Below are 17,295 nucleotides of genomic sequence, written 5' to 3'. Positions count from 1 at the left end.
CTGAAGGGTCCACCTGTGTACTGCCCGCACCGGAGATCAGTGTTGCCTGTTTTTTATTGTAACTTCATGGGAATTGAATCATACTGTATGTTCGTTTTAATGTCTGGCTAGTATTCCAGTGTGTGGATGTAGCACAATTTATTTATTCTTTTGCCTCTGCGGGGCACATTTGGCATTTCCTCCCTGGGGCGCTGTGAGCACACGTGCGTGGGCTCTCACTCCGTGTCTGCATTTCTGTGGGGTATTTCCCTCCGGGTAAAGAGCTGTATCGTAGGGTTTGTGTACGTTCAGTTCTAGTAGATGCTAGTAGGACATTTGGGTTGTTTCTTCGGTTTTTGGATTACAGATAAACCTGCTATAAACATTGGCATTCAGGTTTTTGCATGAACACATGTTTTCATTTCTCTTGGGTAAATACCTAGAGTGCAATTGCTGGGTCAGATGGTAAGTGTCTGTTTAACTTAGAAGAAAGGTGTAAATGTCATTGTTAATCTTTTCCTTCCAGAATATGTTTACCACTCGTAGTTGTTGATCCAAGTAGTAGAAGTTGGTACTCTTTCGGGGTGTGCAGAGAAATGGGGGGACATCACCTAGCTTTTCATTAAGACTCTCGGAGCCGCCAGGAAGGAAACGGAACCTGGTGTTCTTTCAGGGTCACGCACAGATCTTTGGTCCCTGGACAGAGTGTGTGGCCGCCATCCAGAGAAATGGTGCCTGTCAGTGCTGGGGCAGGGGAAGTGGGAGGTTTTGGAAACCACGGACACTCTGGTCAGTGTGAGGTACTGACGGCAGGGCAGTTTTACCTCATCAGTGTTTGTTTTTCTTTTACCCTCCAGTGTGGCATCGTCCTGGGGGCCCTGCTCTTGGCTTTCTGCTCTTGGATGACGCACCAATCCTGCATGTTCTTGGTGAAATCCGCCAGCCTGAGCAAACGGAGGACCTACGCCGGCCTGGGTGAGACGCCGGCTCTCGGACTGGCAGCAGGACCCCCTGAACACCTCCCTAAGAAGCACAGCGCTCTGGGCCGGGGGTGGAGGCCTTATTCCTCTATTGATTCACTTTTCTTCCACTGTATTTTTGCAGAGCTCCTTGAACAGCAGTTCTTTTTTATTTTATTTTAAAATTTAGTGCAACTCTTAAAAACTGTTACTATAGTCACATGCTTCAAAGTTGAGGTGATAAGCAGGGTCTGAGGCGAAGCCTCCCTCCCCCCTTGTTCTCCTTTAAGCAGATACACCCAGGAGTCTCCCTCCAGGTTCAGGCAGAACCAGCAGCCCCCCAGCCCTCTGCAGACTTGCTTGTTGTCTGTTCCTCCTCAGAGCTTCCCGACAGGGCCTTGCTCTGCCTGCCCCACTCCTAATGTCAGGAAGACACTGTCGCTGGCCAGGCTTGTAGCCAGGATCGCGGCACCTGTCTGCCCGGTGCTCTGTGTTCCCTGATGCTACTCGTTGCAGTTTTATTCCCTTCAGTTTTCTTTCTTCCTTTGATTCCGGCTGAGGGGGAGAAGGTTGCACTTTGTTTCCTTTCAGTTTGGAATATTGCTGGCAGCTCAGCTCTGGGGCCAGGCCCTCACTTTCCTGCTGCCCTGTGGAGGCCACATTCGTTCTGTGGAACCTGCGGCCCTGCGTTTTGTCCTTGGGAAATTTGGTGTGGGTGTTGAAATAGCAATACACGCGTCTCAGGAGCCGGCCGTGAGCACGTCTGGGGAAAATCCCTGGCTTCTGGATGAAAGCACTTGATTCCCCAGCCAGTGTGTGGCCTGGACACTGGGTCCTCCCGAGGAGGCCTTCCCTGGCCCTCAGCTCACAGCTGTCACAGCTAGGGGACATGGTGTGCAGAGTTCCAGGGGCCAAACAAAACAAAGGCATCTGCAAGACCCACGTGTGGGCTTTTGGCAGCACGGCCTCCAGTTCCTTCCAGTCTGCCCGCTTTGTACCGGCACCGAGATACTAGCGTTTGTTCTGACCTCAGGACTGAAGGGCGCCTCCTTCTGCCTCTGTGATGAGAATGGCGCTGTCAGACTTTTGTTGTTGTTGGAGTCACCCGAGGAAGTGAAATTTACTGGCTAAACTTGACCCATGGTGAGACCTCATTTAGCGTGGGACGCAGTGTGTGCCAGGGCGGCCCCTTCCTCCATCTGTACGGCTGGTCCTTTGGGGTGACCCTTTTTTCCCCACTGGGGGTCTCTGTACAGTGGAGTTCCTGTGGCCAGCGCCCCAGGAAATGCGTGGCTGTTCCTGAAAGAGGGCAGGTGGCCCTGGACTGGGGAGGCCCTGGGTTTCAACAGCTGCCCGTCTGGTATTCTTAGAAAGTCCCTGAGAAGGCAAACCGGCTTGGTTAGCTGTAGAAGAAGACTGAAAGAAAGCTGCCTGTGGACACCTTTTACGTGGCTGCCTGGGGCTCCCACCTCTCAGTGGTGGGGGTGACCGCAGCTTTTTGCTAGAAGCAAAAAGGTTTGAAACCACCAGTGGTCTTCCGTTGTATCTTTGGGGCCAAACAAGATGGCTTCCACAGAGTTCCCTGGGCCCAGTCTGAGCATCAGCGGCCTCTTGTCCTGGCTTGGTCTTGGCCTTCTCTCCCAGAAATGGAGGGAGCCAGTACTTGGAAAGCAGCCCCAGGCAGGAAGAGCCGAGCCTCTCCCTACCCCGGGGGTCAGCAGCTCTGGGCTGGCTCCTGCTGCTGCTACGGCGTGTCCCCTGCCCTCCCATTCTCTTGTGCAAGAGATGCCACCGAGAGCTTGTGCTGTGGCCAGAGAGGGTGCCCCAAGAGGAGAGCCCACTGTATCCAGGTGCCACAGGCCAGGATAGACAGCCTGGATCAGCAGATGCCCTTGTGTGTGGCCTCTGCTGGGTCCTCGGGAGTCAGGCAGCTGCGGGGGCAAGGAGATGACCGACGGCCTCCGTGCAGACCTGGGGACAGTGCCAGGATGGCGCAGAAGTGTCCGGAGCAGCAAGCAGGACTTGAACAAGTAGCCTGTCTACACTGCTTAGCCCCTGGCAGTGGTTACAGGGTGTGGTCAGTGCGCAGTCACAGCGTGTGCCGTCTGCTGCAGACTGGACTTTGCCCGGTGGGGAATCACAGCACCGGAGGATGTTTTTCTCGGTGGTGTTTGTGTTTGTGGTATTTTGTTTGGTGCTTCTGGGCTACTTCTGTGAATTCCGTTCTCGTCTTCACCTGCTGTCCCCTCGCCCTGCGTGCCCTACCTCCACGTAGACTTTTCTAACCCTGTTTTCAGAAGATGCACAGAAGTACCAGTGAGTCAGGTGCCTGCAGTGCCCCGTGCCCCAGAGCTTGTGCTGTTGACGGTATGGCGGCACCGCCAGACGCTCAGGTGTGAGCAGCAGTGCTCCTGGAACGGCGTCTGGCCTATCAGTCCTGTGCCTGCCTGCCAACACTCCTGGGCCAGAGTGGGGCCTGCAGAGGCCCGTTCACAGCAGCTCTCCCACCTGCCCTGGGATGTGTGACCTGCACACGTAGCTGCTTGGCTAGGGAAATGAAGGCCGTAAAAGCAAGCTTTCTCACACCCAGGGGCTTTACACCCTCCCACCCTGCATTTATCCAACACATGTTGATTGTCCCCTGTGCAGGTGGCGGTGGGAGTCAAATACTATCCAAGGCCTGGCTCTGGGAATGGCTGGTTGAGGCCACGCCCCAACTTGAACAGCAGGGTTTGGTGCGTGCACCCCATCTCTGCTGCTGCTGCTGGGTGTCGGCAAGCAGGAGGCTTTGGACGGTGGGTGTAGAGGTGGGGGTGAGGCTGGGGTCCTGCACCGAACGAAGCGGGCTCAGAGTCAGCTCTGCGTCGCAGCAGCCTCGGAGCTGCAGGCCAGGCTGTGGTCCAGGAGAAGCTGACCCAGTGTCTTGGGGCCCAGGACAGCTGCTTCCAGCTTCCCCTAGGAAAGACTGGAGAGCCCCTTCCGAGACACCAGCCCCAGCTCTCACTCAGCCAGAGCACTGTTCAGACCACAGGCCCCTCGGCCCCACATGGCCCGGCCAGTTAGCTGCAGAGTGCTCATCTTGGTGGGGAGGAAGACCTGACCCCGGAGCATTCGGTCCACTCCCAGGTGCGCTGGCTCAGAAGTCCTTTCCCACAGATGCCGCCCAGCCTCGGGGGGCTGGTCTGGTGCTGTGGTTCCACCCTAGAGGGGCCGGAGGGCAGGTCAGGGCCCCTCACCCTCCCAGAGCCACCCCAGGCAGGAGGCTAACGGGTAGGGGGTTGCTAGGCCTTTGTATGTGAGACTCAGGATTAGAGGCTGCTGAGGGACTCACACCTGAAGTGGTGTGTTGTTTGTGTGTGTCTGTGAGGGGCGCTGGCCCCAGTGAAGGAAAAGGGGAGAGCAGGGAGGCTGGAGCCCCAGGCTCCCCTCAGCATGGGCCACACCTTGGAGGCGGCCCCCTTAGGATGTCATTCTGGGAACCGGTTGCGCCTTTCCGGGTGAAGAAGCGCTACCCTCTGACTAGGTCCTCTGACTCTGTAGAGCCCCTCGGTTCCCCTGTCTGCGATGCTGGTGTGGCCCGGAACTCTCCCTGGCAGGTGCCCTGAGCGATTGGAGTATGCTTAGGTGCTGAGCTTTCTTTTGGAGAAGGAAACAGAATGAGATGGCTGGGAGCTTGCCGCGTCCACATTCAGGGCACTCAGTTTTTTGTCGTGTCGGGGGTGTGCTGTCTCATGGTTGTCACCAGAAGGCTTCCTTTTGGTGATAGCACTGCCTCGGGCTGCTGCCTGCTCTGGAGCTCTCAGTTTTTGAAGTTCTCACTGGACCTTGATCAGCATCCTGTGCACGGATGTGTGCCAGGGTCAGGGTGCTCCGTGATGGAAACAGGCTTTGTTAGGTGCCCCTGAGATGTGAGTCTCTGTCCAGAGGTCAGACAGCTTGGGAGGTGGGGGACCCGCAGCGGAAGCCCTCGCCTCAGCCTTTGCTGGTGAAGCCGAGCTGATGCCATGCTTTCTTGCCGTTGGCCACGCCGTGCCTCTTCCTAAGTGATTTGAAAGCAACAGATGCTTTTTGGACTCATTTGCACCACTGGCCTATGTGCATCCTGCTTTCCAAATCTCCCCAGAAGGCCCTGGCCTGGTTGAGGGAGGAACACGGGGCTGGAAGCTGGGGCCATCCTGTCACACACACCCAATTCTGGTTGCTCCTGGGAGACAGGACATCCCTCTGCCCTCATCCCGCTGGACTGTAGGGGGACGCAGGGGTACTGGGCCACTGTTAGGTCTTGAAGGGGCCTTGCCGAGTCAGCTCGAAGTAATTCTGTGGCCAGGAAGGAAGGACAGGCGGCGCCTCTCTGCTGTGCGGCGTGTGAGGCATGCTGGTCACCAGTGACGCTCCTTCACTGTCTACCTTGAAAGGGGGCAGGGCCGAGAGCGACGGTCCCCATCCCAAAATGCCATACTAGAAAGCATTGTCTAAATTTTCTCCTAAAATCAGAGTGAACATACATGTCCTTAGCCAGGCCCTGTGGTGCGGGCTGTGAAAACGGTGCACTGGGCTGGGGCTGAGGCTGACCGGCCTCCTGGGCACCTCACAGCCCTGTCCCCAGCCTGCCCAGGCCCAGGCACAGCAGCTTCACTCCAGGCGGGCCTCCCCCAGGCGGGCCTCCTCCCGGTTGCTGTGCTAGGAAATGGTTACTTTGCAGGGATGTTTTTTTCTTTTCTTTTCTCTTTTTTCCTGAGTGAAAAAAAACCAACCAGCTTGTCTTCCTTTGCTTTGCTCTTGTTTTATGGGGTTTCCATTTATCGATTGTGGATCTGGAAAAAAACCACGGGACCAAAATAAAAATATATTCCCCTTACTTATGCCTGTGAAACTCCAGACCAACAGCTCTTTGTTAAATTGCCCTTCACAGCTTTTCTCAGAAATGTTTTTACTGATGTGCTTCTCACGTTGTTGGATTGAGCATTCACTCTTTCCTTTTACACTAGCGTTTCACGCCTACGGAAAAGCTGGGAAGATGCTGGTGGAGACCAGGTAGGCGGTGCCCCCTTGCTCCACGATTCTCTGTGCTCCCTCACCTGTGGCTGAAGAGAAACTTGACGATTGTTACAAAATGAATGATACGTTTTCAGATGTGGATTGGTTTATAGCTTATAATGTCTTTTTGATGTGTTACTTACTAAATATTTGAAAGTTCAGTTTATTGTACCCTTAAAGTGTTTAGTGTCAAGGTTGAAGCCTTGTTTAAGTCTTACTAAGGAAAATGTAAAAATGGAAAACTCAGGAACACAGCAAAACCGCCCCTCCTCAGTCATGGTCACCCTTTCTGTGCTGTCCCGACACTTACATACCCCACCCCTGAACACTGCTGCATAAAGAGAGAATTAAATTGGAAATGTCATATTTTTCTCCCTTTGGAGTAAAATTTTATGAGATGAAAAATTGCTGGGAGAGGACCCTTTTAGGCTTTGAAATTCGGGACTAAACTCAGAGGAACAGTCTTTTCTGACAGCCGTCGGTTGTCCTGTGACTTGTCTGACTCATGGAGCACTTTCTGTAGCACCTAAGACAACTTGCAGAACCTCCAGTAGGAGAAGAATATAAAACCCCATAAAGGAGAGTTTGGTGTTACTCAGCATTCATTCCAAGTAAAAGAGAGGGCTCCACAGAGCACACCCAGGTTCTGTAAACTCGAACGTGTGGAATCCCATCCTCCATTCAGCTTGGCCTTTGAGTCGTCATGTGCCAGCAGTGGTCTGGCGGGGACCGGGCTTGGCGTTCCCTCCCAGGACCACGCGCGCAGTCCTCAGCTGAGGGCCCGGCTGCAACCGTGGTGAGCCCAACTCCTGTGACACGCCATGGAAACCGTGACTTCTTTCTTTGCAGCATGATCGGGCTGATGCTGGGGACTTGCATTGCCTTCTATGTTGTCATCGGCGACTTGGGGTCCACCTTCTTTGCTCGGCTGTTTGGGTTTCAGGTAAGGACCCTCTCAGGGTCTGGTGTCTTAGGATACTTGTGTGACACCCCTGAAAGTCACAGATCTGCGGGAGCAGGAGGGCCGACTGAGATCCACCCTGTGGCCCTGGGGGCTAGGACTGGGCCCTCGGGCTGGAAGCACAGGGGACTTCCGGGTGGCGCCTGCCCAACACCGCGCTCTGTCCCCAGGTGACCGGCACCTTCCGCATGCTCCTGCTCTTCGTGGTGTCCCTGTGCATCGTGCTCCCGCTGAGCCTGCAGCGCAACATGATGGCCTCCATCCAGTCCTTCAGTGCCATGGCCCTGCTCTTCTACACCATGTTCATGTTCGTGGTGAGTATCGGCCCTCGCTGGCCTGGGGCTGGCGAGAATGGAGCTGAGAGCCCGGGAGGTGATGTGAGAATGTGCCCACGAGCCCCGGTGGACGCAGACTCCATGCAGGGCTGGGCCTGAAGCTCGTTTCCTGGGAAGTGAAGGTGAGGGGAAGAGCTTCATGTGGGTGGGCCTGTGGCCAGGAGTCACAGGGTCCGCGTTTGGTCACGGGGGACGTGGTCTCCTTAGTGGGTGTTTCTGAGCCATTAGATGGTAGGTCCAGTGTGCAGCTGGTGCTCAGAATATTTAGTTCCTACTGAGTGCTTGGAGGCCGAGCAGCAGCCCCTGGGACCTGAGACCCCGTCTGCCTGTTCACGGGCAAGGTCAGAAATGATCATTCCTGGGGAATGGAACCTGGAGGTCTCTGCAGTCAATTTTCCTTAGAAGACCGAGCACGGGATGGGGTGTCCCCAGTGTCTTTGAGCCATGATTGCCAGCCTGTGACGGTGACCCACTGCTCTCCAGACAGCCCATCCTCGTGGGTTTGTCTCTAAAACATGTCCGTGCAGGGCCGGGGAAGGTCCTACCCAGTTTGGGGGGACCATACTGTCACCTGAGGCAGCTGGGGTGGACACAGTGGGTGGGCCTCACTGCTTACTGTCTGCTCTAAGCGGCCCTTGCACAGGTGGCTGTCCCCGAGGGCCAGGCAGGCTCTGCAACAAGTGCTCCTCGTGGCAGCACTGGGCCAGCTTGTGGCCCCGCGGAGCACACGACCTGGGAAGGTGCAGGGCCCGCAGCCCCCAGCTGGCAGCACGCAGGCGAGATGTGGGGCGGGACGCGCCGCACGCCGCTCCTGCCTCCCTCCCACCGCAGGGCTGGGCAGGGCCCGCCTGTGCCTGCCTGCTGGTCCCCGAGTGCCTCTTCCTCCCCCACACAGATTGTGCTGTCCTCGCTCAATCACGGCCTCTTCGGGGGACAGTGGCTGCAGCAGGTCAGCTACGTCCGCTGGAAGGGCATCTTCCGCTGCATCCCCATCTTTGGCATGTCCTTTGCCTGCCAGTCGTAAGTACCACTTGTTCCCGGGGTCCCTGAAGTGGTACTGTGTTGAGTTGGGGGGGGTGGGGGTCTGATGCTGGGCAAGGGGCTTTCACCCGTTCTCTTTCATTGGACAGTGCAGGCCACCGAAGAGTCATGGCTTGTTCAGTCATGACCTTCTCCCCCTCTGCGTTTGTGTATATTTTATGTAGAGAAATTGACTTTATTCCCGAGATGTGTTGCTGGCATTGCTGGTGAGAGCACCCAGTGTGCCAAGTCCCCAGCGAGAGGAGCTGGCTGTGGGGAGCTCGGAACAGCCCAAACCATCTGATCTGCAGTCCCGAGCATTTTGCCAGAAGTTAGCTGTCTGTGTGAGAATATTTAAGAGGAAGTTGCACAAACACCGGCTTCAGGCTGCTGCTGGGATGCTCTGGGGGCGTGTGTGTGCGTGTGTGAGCACGCGGGCCTTCTCCCTGGCATGCGGAGCTCTGTGAGTGCAGATCAGGCTGTTTCTGTCATCCCAGCGGCACTGCCTTCCTCACCAGTGACACGAGCCAGTGACTCGTGCCTGCCTGGGACGGTAATGCGCTCAAGAGGGGCATCAAGTCGTCGCAGGCGGGAAAGACCGCAGGTGTGCAGGGGCTGGCAGGACAGGCCCCCGTCGCCCTGTGCCCTGGTGGGTATGGTCACACCACTTGTAAACCAGTATGACCTGAAACGCATTCGTCCTGCTGTGCTCACACCCCTGCGAGGCCAGACTGCCTTCCCCTTACCTAGTCTCCCTGGGCAGCTTGGTTTCCAATAGAACGTGCCCCACTCTTGCTGTTCATTCTCTCGCTGGGATCTGGTAACCAGTTGTCCTTTTGTCTTGAGTTTGCTTTTTGAAAAAACGAATCCATGGTCAGCCTGTTTTGGTGGTGACCACGTAGTTGCATTTGGTTCTTAGGTCAGATCATAGGGTTCGGAAGGGTTGTGAGCGCGTGTCATTCTGCGGCTCACAGAGGGCGTCTGTCTATACATGTGCCGTGTCCCCCCGCCCCCGTGAGCAGCGGTGAGGGGTCCTCGGAGCTCAGCACTGCCCGTTTGCAGACCTCCCCGTCCGAGGGCAGAGACAGCACTTCCTTCCCACAGCATCTGCACGGAGCGCGTGTCGGGCGGGTGGGGGCACCTGCCTGCCCCTGCTGGGGGTAGCTGGCCCCCCTCTGCATGCCTGGCTGGTCTCCTGGTTGCAAGGACGGCCAGGCCCCCGCTTTGCCATCGCTCCGTGGCCTTTCTGGTCTCCCTTCATGGTCACTCAGTGCTGACCATGGTGGTGCAGAAACACCAGGCCTGTGGCCCTGAGGACTCACGGGTGTGCCGGGCACTGAGGGGCCTGGGTCTGTGCGATGGGGCAGGATAGCGTCCAGGGGCTGCACGGAGGGAGCTGCGTCTAACTCAGGGGCCTGCTTAGCGAGGTGGCGGCCTGCGAATGCTCTGTGGGGTGCTGAGGTGGGCCGCCGTGGGGGTCTCAGGCTCCCGCCATCAGGGGTCCCCGGGGCATGCGCAGAATTGGAGGGGGGCTGGCGCCTTGGTCTTTCCACAGTTGTCCATGCATAGCACCCGTCCCACTGTACCCACATCTCCTGGGCAGGGGCTGCTTCCCAAGTATGTGGGCTGGGGGAGGGGAGCCCCAGTCCTGGGCCTGACTCTGCTCCCAAGCTGGGGCTCCCTGGTGTGGACCCTGCTCCAGCCTGAGGGGGCCGGTCAGCGAGACGTCTGTGCCGTTACCCCACAGGTCCTCTACCATCTCCCTGGGCTGCACGGGCCTGTGGCCTCCTGGCAACCCCTGCCCACGGGGTGGCCTGATGGGACAGCGTGACGAGTGGGGTAATGGGCGTCAGCTTCTGCCAGCCAGGTCTCCTCACCAGTCGGTTGCTTGCTTTGTGGTAAAGTTAGTGGGTCCTCTTAGTTTCTATTTCCCTTTTTAAAGGCAGTTTTAGAGTTTGGCTTCTCTGACCACTGTGCTTGTCCATTTATTGCCAATGATTTCCTGTCCTGACACACCACCTCCCAGTGCCTCGGAGCCTGTGCCGGGCTCTGCAGTGTGACTGTGACTGCTGGCCATGGCTGCCTTGGGGACGTGTCTGTGAGCCCGCTGGGACCACCTCTCCGTCTTTCAACCCCAGTGTAAAGTGTCACCCCTTGCCTTCTTGTCTGGACACCCCCAGTGCAGCTCCTTCCTCCTGGGGCTGCACCCAGACCTCCTCTTCATCTTCTTCACCCCTTTCTGTCTCTTGCAAGAGAGCCCACATGGACACATCCGTCCTGTCCCACAGCTCTGCACGGCTGGCCTGGGCCGGGGGACAGAAGGCGCTCTTCTGTCGTCATCTGTCTCTTCCCTGCGGCTCTGAGCGCCTGCACTGAGGCGCAGAGCTGGGCGGGCGTCCAGGCCGGCCCGTGTTTGTTTACATTTCCAGGCTCTTGACAGCGGTGCCCTGAACCGCTTCCTGCTCCCCCTGCAAGCACAGCAGCCCTGCCCCAGCCCTGCCCCAGCCCAGCCCAGCCCTCCTGGAGCGGCCACGCTCCTGCTTCTGTGGGACAAACGGTCTTTCGCTCCGGAGCATGTGTCAAGTGTTTATAGGGAGCACGTTGGGGAAGGCTCTGAGCGTGAACCCTTCACCCGTGATGGGAAATCTTGGCCTCGGCTCTGAGTTACATGGTGGGAAGGGAGGTGCCGGACTCTGGCTGGGGACCTAGGAGCTGGCGGCCGGGAGGGCATGTCTTTCCTGGATCGGCTTTGTGCAGGTGCTTGCATTCACAGCCAGGTTCTGCCCACCTACGACAGCCTGGACGAGCCGTCCGTGAAAACCATGAGCTCCATATTCGCCTCCTCCCTCAACGTGGTCACCACCTTCTATGTCATGGTAGGATACTTGGCGCCCTCCCCTCCGCTCTGGTGTTACCCATGGCAGTGCCCAGCATGACGCCTGCAGCTCCTTGCAGTCCCTGGCACGGACTGGCTCTGACTCCACTGCAGGCCTGCCCTCTGCTCCTGTCCCGCCCCAGAGCTCGGTAGCCATGGGCAGACCCGCTCCGCAGCTCCAGTCCAGGGCTGCCCTGTGAGCTGCTTCTGCCTTAGGTGGTCTCCATGTCTCCTGTCCCAGGAGGAGCTCCCAGATGGCGCTGCTCGGGGCCTCTGTCAGCTAATCTGCTACAGAAAGGGCTGTGTCCGTGCACGTGCACGAGACGTAAGAACAGTAGGGAGGGGCTTGACCTGAAGCCTCAGCCCATAACTGAGTGACAGCTCACGGGGGCTGCTGTCTTCCCCTGTCTCCATGATACCCTTGTTTGCTGTTTCATTACACTGCACATAAAATTATAAACGTGAACGTTGTGGCTTGTTTATCCTGAACTTCGCGGTTTCAGCTCTTGTCATGTTTACAACTGGTTCGAGCAGATCACCGCCGACAGGGCATCCCCATCCACGGGACCACGGTTCACCCCACGGTGCCCTGGTTTGGATTTCAAACCCCATTAAGACCAGGCCCTCTGCGTGTAGGGTTTGCGGGGCACTGTGGCTCCCTCCTCTTCTCATAGGAGCTCCATTTTCTTGGTTCCCTGTCATTCTCATGAAAAGCCGTGTAGGCCCCTCCCCTTTAGGTGTTTGCCCTTCTCATCAAGGGGGACGTTTGCGAGCTGGGAGTCTGCTTTGCAGGGCTGCAGGCCCACCACACGCTGTCCGCTCTATCCCCTGCAGGTGGGGTTCTTTGGCTACGTGAGCTTCACTGACAAAATCGCCGGCAACGTGCTGACGCACTTCCCATCCAACCTGGTGACCCAGATGATCCAAGCAGGCTTCATGATGTCGGTGGCCGTGGGTTTCCCCATGATGATCCTGCCTTGCAGGCAGGCCCTGAACACGCTGTTGTTCGAGCAGCAGGTGAGCTCCCTGGGCTGCGGACGTGTCCCTGGGGACAAGATCATCCCCCATCTGAGCGATGTTCCTTCCTGGGCAGTATAGGTGAGCTTTCCTAGCTAAACACAAAGAAGCGTCAATTAAAATGAAGTCTTTTAGTAGGGGTTTTTTTTAAAACCAGCTTTGGAGAAAAGAGACCGTGCCAGAAGAGATAGGCACTGATTCACACGGGGGACGTGGGGTCAGGCCCTGTGGTCCCTGCCCCGTGGCTTCCTAGCCACGCTGCTGCTTCCCCAGAGATGCCGCGGGAAGTCCAAGGGCGTGAGGAGTGGGTGGGAACGTGGAGGTGCTGGCTTCATTGGCAGTAAGCAGATGGGCCCCTGGGTCAGGGCGCTGTCATCCTTGTTTGTGTAACTGGAAATTTTAACAATTTGGCAAAAGACGTCTGAGACATAAGAGGCTGTTTCACGCACTGTCGTGTGTTCAGACACGGTGCGACCTTGTCCTTTATAAGAAGTTGTCAAACATCCGGGCTCTCTGACTTGCCGAGTTGACAACAAAAGGAGCACGTGTCATAGCTCGTGCCCAGGGGCGTCTCAGGACCCCACGGACCTGAGCCTTTTCTCTGTGGCCGTGTCTTGTGTCCCCGGCCTGAGGGTCCTTGAGCCTGGTCTGTGGCATGAGCTGGACTTCTGGTGGCCGTCCAAATTCCACTTGAAGTGGTTGGGCCTCGGTGGGGGTGGGAGGAGGGCCAGTTTGTGGTGCCAGAGAGTCCAGGGGAGAGTCCCAACAGCCAGACGGGATGTGGGCCACCAAGCCTGGAGCAGCTGGACAGGCTCACTGTCTGCATGTGTAGCACATCGTCAGGGCAGCTGCCCACGGGCTCTGCCACCAGAGACGGCACCTCATGGCAGAGCCAGGCCCTGTGGCTGGCTGTCCTCTCTGGCTTGCCCCCTCACCCCCACTAGCTGTTCAGGCACCTGGACGCCAAGCCAGGCGTGATTTTGTGCTTGGTCCCTTGGGGGGTGATGGCGGGCATCTTGTGACTGGGGTGGGGAGGGTCCTCCTGATGTCTGGCCCAGCAGCCACCTGTGGGGTGCTAGCTTCCATCTTTCACTGTTTGATGCAGACATGTGCTTCATATCTGAACAGTGTCTGTGTCTCTGTACATAGCACGTTTTTATAATTTTCCAATTGAAAGATCAACAGCGACATTAGGGGCAATGTTAAATCAGGAAATAAGCTCACGTGCGTTACGTCACGTCACTTCATCCTCGTGGGGTCCACTTGGCGTCCTCATAGGCCCTGCAGCTCTCCTTCTGTGGTCTTTTCCAGTTGATGGCTGGAGGGCATCTTTGTCTCCATAGAAACCCACAGCACCGCTTCACCCTTGCGCCTTCACCCCTGGTCGGATATTCCGGCTGTTGCTGACCTCTTACCCTTGACCTCTTGGGTACCTCTCTCATGACCTCCTCATGTACACGGCTTCCCCCCCTTTCTCTCTTTTTGGAGCCTTTCCTGTGTGAACTGGCATAGGATTTCCTGGGTCAGAGAGGGACAGACCTGACTGCCTTTGCATTGGGTTGTGCACTCACCATCCTGAGGTGGATCAGAGGTTCTGGCTCCGGTACCCTCTGTCTGCCTAAGAAAGCCACCTGTGTAAGCGTCTGTTCTAGAAATTGGGTGCTTGAAATTCTAGTTCTGGAAGGTCCTGAAGCCTCACTTGAGTGGTGTTTTCACGGTCAGCCCTCCCGTGTGCCCAGCATTGTTCTAGAAGTGTCACTGCTATCAGCTCATTTGGTCCTCACCACAGCCTGACCCCCATGTTTACAGATGAGGAAACTGAGGCACGGAGGTTCAGTGACTTTGGGTTTGGTTATGTCACGTCGTGTCCTGTAATTCCTGCCTGCACATCAGGCAGCTGCTGGAGAGAGGGTGGCAGAGCCGGGCGCATGCGTGTGAGAGTGTGGGTCCTGCAGCACCGAGCCTGCGGGGTGTCACACGGAGCCGGCACTCTAGAAACCTCTCTCATGGCGTTGCGCCGAAAGGAAAGCACGAGGACTTGCCAGCAACATTTCAAACCGAAGCTGTAAAATTTGCGTCTGTGCCTGATGAGGAGCAGCCTGTGCCTTCCTGGCACCTTGAGGGTTCAGGTTTCAGGTTCACATTGAGGTCGCTGAGTCTCAAGCATCTGATGGGGCCTCCCGGGCAGATCTGCCTGGGGTGCTGGCAGGCCCTGCACAGGCCGGCTTGCAGGAGTGAGGTGGGGGAACCCAGTGGTTTCAGGACCTTTCTGTTTGTATCTTTCCCAAAGCAAAAAGACGGGACCTTTGCGGCTGGAGGCTACATGCCGCCCCTGCGGTTCAAAGCACTCACCCTCTCGGTCGTGTTTGGAACCATGGTCGGTGGAATCATGATCCCGAATGGTAAGTGGGAGGGGCCTCCCCATGGCCGCTTACCGCCGGCACGGCCCGTCCCCACCCCCAATTCTGCTGTGACGTGTTGGGGCTCGGGGCAGAGCCCGTGACGCGAGGACGTGGCCTGGTTTGTGGAACTGGCGGTTTGTAAAGCAGCTCCTCCTTTCCGTCACCCCCTGATTTTGTTGACACGTCACCAAGGGGAAAGGTGATGGCTCTGAGCAAGGTTTCTGTTGTCAGGTGTCCTGCTCTCAGCAGACAGTCTATTGTTACCAGCACGTGTGCTCCCCAGGTCACAACCCAGAGGCCCCCACATGCCAGGCTCCTGGCTCCCACACATATCCTGGGACATTCCTGCAGGGTCACTCACCTCCCAAGTGGGGGTGGTGTGGAGCTGACCCCTGGTTTGGGGTGATTGAAGATGGGCTGTCGATAAGCCCCACTGGTGCCCAGACTCCCTCGGGGGAGTCAGAGCGGCGTCGCTGGGGCTCGTGTGGTGCTGGGCTCCACAGGCAGACATTTCTTTGTCCCACTGGGGCCCCCACGACAGGGAGTCGTGCTAAGCAAGGAAACAGGCACTGCAGCTGGAAGGAGCGGCCCCGGGCCTGCACTGTCCTAGTCTGTGGGGTCAGATGGAGCAGTCCTAAGAGTCCCGCAGGCACAGAGGTGTGCCTCCATAGCGGGCCAGCGTTCCGAGCTGCGCCAGGGCACCCTGCGGCGGGCTGGCTCGGCCGCCGTGCTTGCCGGAAGCTGAGGTCTATCTGCGTCCCGTGTGCCCCTTGGCTCTTACCTGCTCTGTGTCTTCTTGCTCCCAGTGGAGACGATCCTGGGCCTCACGGGCGCCACCACGGGAAGCCTCATCTGCTTCATCTGCCCAGCTCTGATCTACAAGAAAGTCCACAAGAACACGTTCCCCTCCCAGGTGAGCGCTGCTCAGGCCTCCTCGGCACCAGTAGTGGTCTGGGGTCCGGCCAGCAGGAGGTGTGTTGTCTGATGGCTTCTGGGAACTGTTGGGTTGTCGGAAAAGTCATGGCGTATTTTTTCTATGTTTTTCGTTGCAAAAATGTGTCATGACTTTTCCGACGACCCAGTAGTTATGTTGCTCAGCCTGAAAGGAATTTGGCCCTGTGGGTCCGGGCACCTCGGCACTGAGTCCGCGGAAAGCCAAAGTGAGCGGCCTCTGCACCGCCTGGCCACCCACCGTGTGCTAGCATGTGTGCATGTGTGTGCGCGTGTGCGTGGGGAGGTTGCTGGTAGCCTGGCGTGGGCTGTTGCTCTAACTTATTTGAACATCAGACACTGAACAGCTGTTCCCCAAATGTGTGCCTCTGTGGGGACTGGCTCGTTCGTGTGCTGCACACCTCATGCTCCCTCCCCCGTCTCCATGTCCCTCCTGGGCCCCCCTCCCACCGCATCTCACCAGGCACTGCCTTCGATGGAGCCCCCTCTGTGGTTTTTCACTGAAGCAAACCACACCAGGTGTCTGTATAAGTAAACATGTCGAGTACATGAGGCTGTGTTTGTAGGAAGCTTTCAGGAACGGAGCTCTGTCAGAGGGTGTGAGCGTGCGACCCGGTGGCTTTTGCCCCCGTGCCACAGAGCTCAGCCACTGGTGCCCGCAGCCAGCAGGCCCTCTCTCCCCTTCATCAGCCTGGAGTGAATTTGAGCGTCTTGTCGTGTTCCGCAGCCACAGCATTTCTTTCTCTGAGCTGCCCTGCCTTTTGCTCCTCTTGGTGGAGTTGTTGAGCTTTTTCCTTTTTTTTTTTAGCTGAGCCATCCTGCCACCTGTTGGTAGCTCAGCGGCAGCTCAGCTTGGACCGGGAATCAAACCGGCGACCCTTTTGCTCAGAGCTCGCATTCTTGAGCAAGCTCTTAACCAGCTGAGCCACTCGGCCGGCCCTGAGCTTTCTTACTGATGTGTTTCAGGAATTCCTTTAGAAGCGTAGTATACATACTGCAAAACACGTGATGCTCATGCATAGCCTGTAAGCGTTCACTAAGGGGACCCAGCCACAGAACCACCATCCAGGGTGGATATATTGGGTTGTTGGAAAAGTCATGGTGCTTTTTTGCAACGAAAAAAATAGAAAAAATACGTTACGACTTTTCCGACAACCCAATAGAACATTTAAGCACCCAGTGCTTCCTGGGGTGCCTCACCGTCTTCGTCCAAGAGGTCACTGCTCATCTGTCCTCATGCGTTTTGGAATAGTTTTGTTTTGCCTGTCCTTCGAGTTGGTGGAAATGGAGCCTACCATCCGTATTTGCGTGTCCGGCCCCCTGACGCAGCATCCCGTCTGCGCTCACCCACGTTACTGTGGGGGTGGGGAGCGTGTAGTCTGCCCTGCTCACTGCTTTCTGCCATCACTGACCACAGTTCCCTGGATCCTATAGGGTCCTGAGTGGGGCGCTCCACTTTTCTGATGCACATGTGTGTAATTTGTTGGTTATTCACTCAGGCGGGGGGTCATGGAGTCCTAGGGTTAAGTCCATCCAGCTTTACTGGATTTTGCCAGACTTTTTCCAGTTTTCCACGTTAGAATTCCACTGGCTTTTACACCTACTGTCCCTTCTATACAAATCCTTTCCCTTCTGATGGGTGTGTGGTGAGTAGTCCCTCATTTGGGTTTTAATTTGCAACCCATGTGCCAGAGGAGGCTGGGGGCCTTTCACATGCTTATTCTCCAAGGGGGTGTTGTCTTACCCATTTTTTTTTTTT

At 56.8% G+C, this 17,295-nt stretch overlaps 1 protein-coding gene across 9 annotated transcripts in view; it reads left to right on the top strand.

The window, feature by feature from the left end:
• SLC38A10 (solute carrier family 38 member 10) overlaps positions 1-17,295 on the top strand; it is a 51,173-nt gene that overhangs the window by 15,008 nt on the left and 18,870 nt on the right. For 7 of the 9 annotated variants that reach the window (XM_019661916.1, XM_019661908.1, XM_019661910.1 and 4 more), the window contains 9 exons: positions 837-954; positions 5,927-5,972; positions 6,825-6,918; positions 7,107-7,250; positions 8,167-8,291; positions 11,065-11,167; positions 12,001-12,183; positions 14,474-14,585; positions 15,392-15,498. In XM_019661916.1, coding sequence (XP_019517461.1) covers positions 837-954; positions 5,927-5,972; positions 6,825-6,918; positions 7,107-7,250; positions 8,167-8,291; positions 11,065-11,167; positions 12,001-12,183; positions 14,474-14,585; positions 15,392-15,498 — 1,032 coding nt within the window. The remainder of the gene's footprint in view (positions 1-836; positions 955-5,926; positions 5,973-6,824; positions 6,919-7,106; positions 7,251-8,166; positions 8,292-11,064; positions 11,168-12,000; positions 12,184-14,473; positions 14,586-15,391; positions 15,499-17,295) is intronic. The other 2 variants (XM_019661912.1, XM_019661911.1) reach the window with 1 other exon arrangement.

This window comes from Hipposideros armiger, unplaced genomic scaffold (assembly GCF_001890085.2).
Source record: "Hipposideros armiger isolate ML-2016 unplaced genomic scaffold, ASM189008v1 scaffold_362, whole genome shotgun sequence".
Taxonomy (NCBI): domain Eukaryota; kingdom Metazoa; phylum Chordata; class Mammalia; order Chiroptera; family Hipposideridae; genus Hipposideros; species Hipposideros armiger.
Note: the sequence above shows the minus strand (reverse complement) of the source record. Positions and strands in the feature narration are given on the sequence as shown.